The sequence below is a fragment of the Adiantum capillus-veneris genome, unplaced genomic scaffold, assembly GCF_014529385.1.
Source record: "Adiantum capillus-veneris isolate H3 unplaced genomic scaffold, ASM1452938v2 Hic_scaffold_770, whole genome shotgun sequence".
In the NCBI taxonomy this organism is placed as follows: Eukaryota; Viridiplantae; Streptophyta; class Polypodiopsida; order Polypodiales; family Pteridaceae; genus Adiantum; species Adiantum capillus-veneris.
Window position 1 is genome coordinate 37,604 of NW_028221763.1, and position 4,344 is coordinate 41,947.

Below are 4,344 nucleotides of genomic sequence, written 5' to 3' on the forward strand. Positions count from 1 at the left end.
TTCAATCTTATTTGTATCTTAAAAAAAGAAAACAAGATAAACATGAATAACCTCACTAAAAAAAGAAATCTTTTGAATTTGAATAACCTCACCAGAAATCTCTCCTTTCTTTTGAATAACCTCACCATATATCTCTCCTTTATTTCTAAGAACCTCAACATATATCTCTCCTTTCTTTTTAATAACCTCACCATATATCTCTCCTTTCTTTCGTTGAGAAAGGTATTCTTGTTTGTTGCTCTTTTTTTAATTTTATTAAATCTAATTGGGCTTGGGTTTGCTGAAACAGCATACTGTATGAATATGGGCGCTAGTAGTTCTTCAATAGTAACTCAAGCGTCTTCACATTCACAGTTTATGCAACTAAAGGAGGAGGATTGCCGTTCAATCTTATTTGAAACTTGGCAAGATTGTGATAAAATACTAAAAACCTGCCAACAAGGCAGATTGCCCAGCGCTGAGAACGGTTATGAATTCGTTTCACAACTGCAGCCTGCGCAAATAAACAATCTAGTAAACTCTATCTCTGCCAAGTTAAACCCCTCCATAGTCAGCGAAGCCACAATGCAGGAATGGGCTCAGATTTCGGTACAGTTTAAGGAGGCAAACTCCCGTCTGTTCACGTCGTTCCATAAGGACCTTATTCCTGGCTTGATGCTCATCTCTGGGGTATCTCTCCCTTTAAGCATGTCCCCGGAAGAGGGCATAGAACTCCTCTTGAAGGTCCCCTTCTCCCAGGAAGTGATAGCGCATTATGCCGCGCAAATAGTCTCCCAGGCGCAACCTTTGATTGACATGTATAAAGCCCTGTTTGAGCTCTTGCCTTCGACTCCAGAAGTAGTTTTTGTTGAGCAAGACATGCCGCCGCTGAATCCAGAAACAGAAATAACTGTTTCGCAGGAGGAGGCGGATAAAATCCAAGCCGTTCATAATAAAGCCAGGGACGCTGTCCAGATTTTCGTTAAGTTCCATAGGCTTAGAAGCCGGATTCGTAAAGGGACTGCCTTTAAACTTAAACGTAGACGTCGTGGTTAAAAAACCGTCTCACGGGCAGAGCGGACACCCTGGGGAGGGTAAAAACCACAGCTGACGACTGAATCCGAATATTACGGATTACATATATCAAGTAATTACTTTCTTTTAGGGAAGGGATGGTTAAATTATTCGGTAACCAACCGAGAGATCATCAACGACAAAGATTGACTTTTTTGTCTTTTAATTGAGTTAATTTTCTTTAATTACGTAAACTCATTTTGAAATAACGCAAAAAACATTTCCAGGGTTGGGCTTTCCTTGACCCAACCCCCCCGCACCGATAGCTCAATTGGATAGAGTCCCTGGCTTCGAACCAGGTAGTTAGGGGTTCGAGTCCTCTTCAGTGCAACATCGTTTCATTTCGGGCTTCGATAAAGCTATATACCACTAACTCTCACTCTTATTGAGAAGAAAGCTTTCACAACTTGCAAGGTAAAGCATGTATCTTCCACCCGGTATTATGTTCAGTCCTCTTTCTTTCAGTTCTTGTTTTATTTAAAGTAAGCGGTTCCCTACGCTTTTTCCTATAGCCCACCTTTTCGATGTTTTAAATCCTATGCCAAGACTAGGGAGCGAGGGGCACAAAGTGTCAAGCAGGGTTGGGTTAACCTTTCTCGCCGATCCAATTTATACTGGGATCAGAGGAATGAGTTGAGAACGCCACTACGTTCCTGTACCCTTTGCTCTTAAAAAGTATCGCTGGTTTTCCCTGCATAATCTGGGCGCATGGTCGAATACGTCCAGTCTAGCGTTGGTAATTCCGTAGAAATAAATGGATGCACGAAGTTCATTCTAACGCCGTAGACACCGAGAGTTTAATTGGTTGAGCCCTGAAGTGCCGAAGGGCAATCCCAACGCAAACCGTAGACATTGATAGTTCCTCATACACGCCTTGTTTCTAAATTACCATGTTATCGCCATGACGGGTTTCGTAACCTCGTCGTGTACTCGAAGCGACAGTGAATTGATCTCTAATCACAATCACCCAGTCCTCTTAATGGTGTCGCTAGGGCAAACAAAACAAGCCAACCACTAACTTTTTTAGGTTAGGGGGGTTTCATTACTGTTTATTACTCATCTGGTGCTTACAGTAGTGTGTTTCTGCTTCTTAGTAGATCTTTTTAAAGAACGCCTTTTTTATTCTATTATTATGCTTATAAACATAGAGATGTGCCTAACAAAGGCATAAAATCATTAGAAACTCTAAAAAAGGCAAAGGAATCTAAAAATGTTTAGGCAAAAGCTACTTTGGAAGCAGAGGCAAGGGAATCACCCTTTATAAACTTTCAAGGAGGCAAAGGAAGCAAGAGAATCCATTTTCGAAGAGAGATACGTCTCCGCCCCTTACATACGAGAAGGTGGTTGGCAAGTCCATGAGTTTTTCAGAAGCTTTCCTAAGTGCTTCGTGTGGTGTCGGACTACCATTAGTCCATATTTCAATGAATGAGATTTCCTGCGTCGCTCTACCACTTCCAAATAGATGGATGCTATAATTTACGTTTCGGACAGGCATAAATACAGCATCGATGGGAAATTGTCCCTTTCCGGATTTCGCTAGATTTTCTATACGATATCCGCAATCTTTTTCAATCTCTAATTCAATAGTTAGAGATATTGGTTGGGTAATGGTAGCTATATATTGCGAATTGTCAATTGCTTCGACGCCAGGTGGTAATGATGGATCGCCCGCAGTTACTTCTTTAGGACCTGTTACAGATGAAAACGCCTCTTGAATATCTTCTTTTGAATCGCCCCTAAGCACAATCTCTTTCGGATTAACTAAAGCATCATGTATTGTCTCTTGAAGACCCGTTATTGTGGAATACTCGTGCACGACTCCGCAAAATCTTGCACGTGTTATGCTTGTCCCTTCAATCTCTTGTGACAAAGCTCTACGCATGGCAATTCCTACAATACTGGCTTGACCCCTTTTAAAGGGAGATACAAGGAAACGACCATAATGAAGCCGCTTACTTTCTATTTTGGATTCAAGGCATTTCCACTGAATTGCCTGCTTAGAGGTCGACATCTCGTTTTTGCGTGCGCATACGTAATTTTTTTTTTCTCTCCTTTTGATGTGACTAATCACTAGTTAGACGCGTCTCTTTCTGGGGGGTCTACAACCATTATACGGCATAGGAGTCACGTCACGTATGAAACTGAGGATTATGCCGCTTCTGCGAATAGCTCGCAAAGCGGTGTCTCTCCCCGGTCCGGGCCCGCTCATCATAACTTCTGCTTGTTTCATACCCCGATCCACTGATGCTTTAATTGCATTCTCAGCCGCAGCTTGCGCAGCAAATGGCGTGCTTTTGCGTGTTCCCTTAAATCCACAGGCACCGGCGGAAGACCAAATAATTACCTGTCCCCGGACGTCTGTGACGGTAATGATAGTGTTATTGAAACTCGCCTGTATATGAATGACTCCCTTTTGAACTCCGCGTTTTCCCCCACGTGAACGAATTTTTCTCGATTTATTTGACTTGACATAATTAATTAATTATTTTTATTGGGAAGCTCTGTTTAATTAATATTCTTTTTCAGATAGAAATATTTATTATCCTTGTTTCTGTTTATGTTTTGAGTTGCAACAAATTACCATGATTCGTCTACGTCGTAGAATCAATCGACATTTTTTACATATTTTCCGAATGGAAGCACGGATTTTCGTATCTATAACCTTGAATTAATTGGGTAAATCTACCTGTAGGTTTGCTACATGTTTCTTCGATCTAATCAAGATAGGAAATTTGGCAAGAGAAGTGGTTTGGTTAACTGCCGAAAATCTAAACTGATACCGAAATCTACTGACTATTGTTTGTATGCCTACTTCTAAGGCGGTAGATGATGCGTCCCTTGGTAAGATCATAGGGACTCAGTTCAGCTCTTACCCTATCTCCTGGTAGTATCTTATATAACTGCGTCGCATCCTCCCCGATATATGAGTCAAAACTTGACATCCATTATCCGAACACGCTCAAAACGTGGCATTGGGTAAAGATTCTGTAACTGTACCTTCCATGTCAATGAGTTTCTGTTTCTTCATCATTTTGGAATAAGTAAACCTCCTATTTACTTTACAGGTTTCTCAAAAAAAATTCTTTTCATTGGAAGACGTTTACTGGTGAAAATAAGTTACTTTTGTCCCTGTTTCTCCCTTTCAATTCCAATTTTGGCGTTAGAATTTCCCCCCCAAGTTTTTCTTCGCCTAGCTTCCCGATCTGGTTTGGAGTCCATAAGACGTTGATAAAATTATGCAATTCCCATGCCCCTAAAATCTTCTGGGATTCTTATATGATCGCTATAGAT

The 4,344-nt window shown here is 41.1% G+C and overlaps 1 protein-coding gene across 1 annotated transcript; it reads left to right on the forward strand.

Moving 5' to 3' along the window:
• Positions 1 to 357: 357 nt before the first annotated feature.
• LOC147416604 (uncharacterized) lies at positions 358 to 1,035 on the forward strand. The gene has a single exon (XM_086508228.1). It carries the CDS (start codon positions 358 to 360, stop codon positions 1,033 to 1,035), a length of 678 nt encoding a protein of 225 aa, XP_086364354.1.
• The last annotated feature ends 3,309 nt before the right edge of the window (positions 1,036 to 4,344 follow it).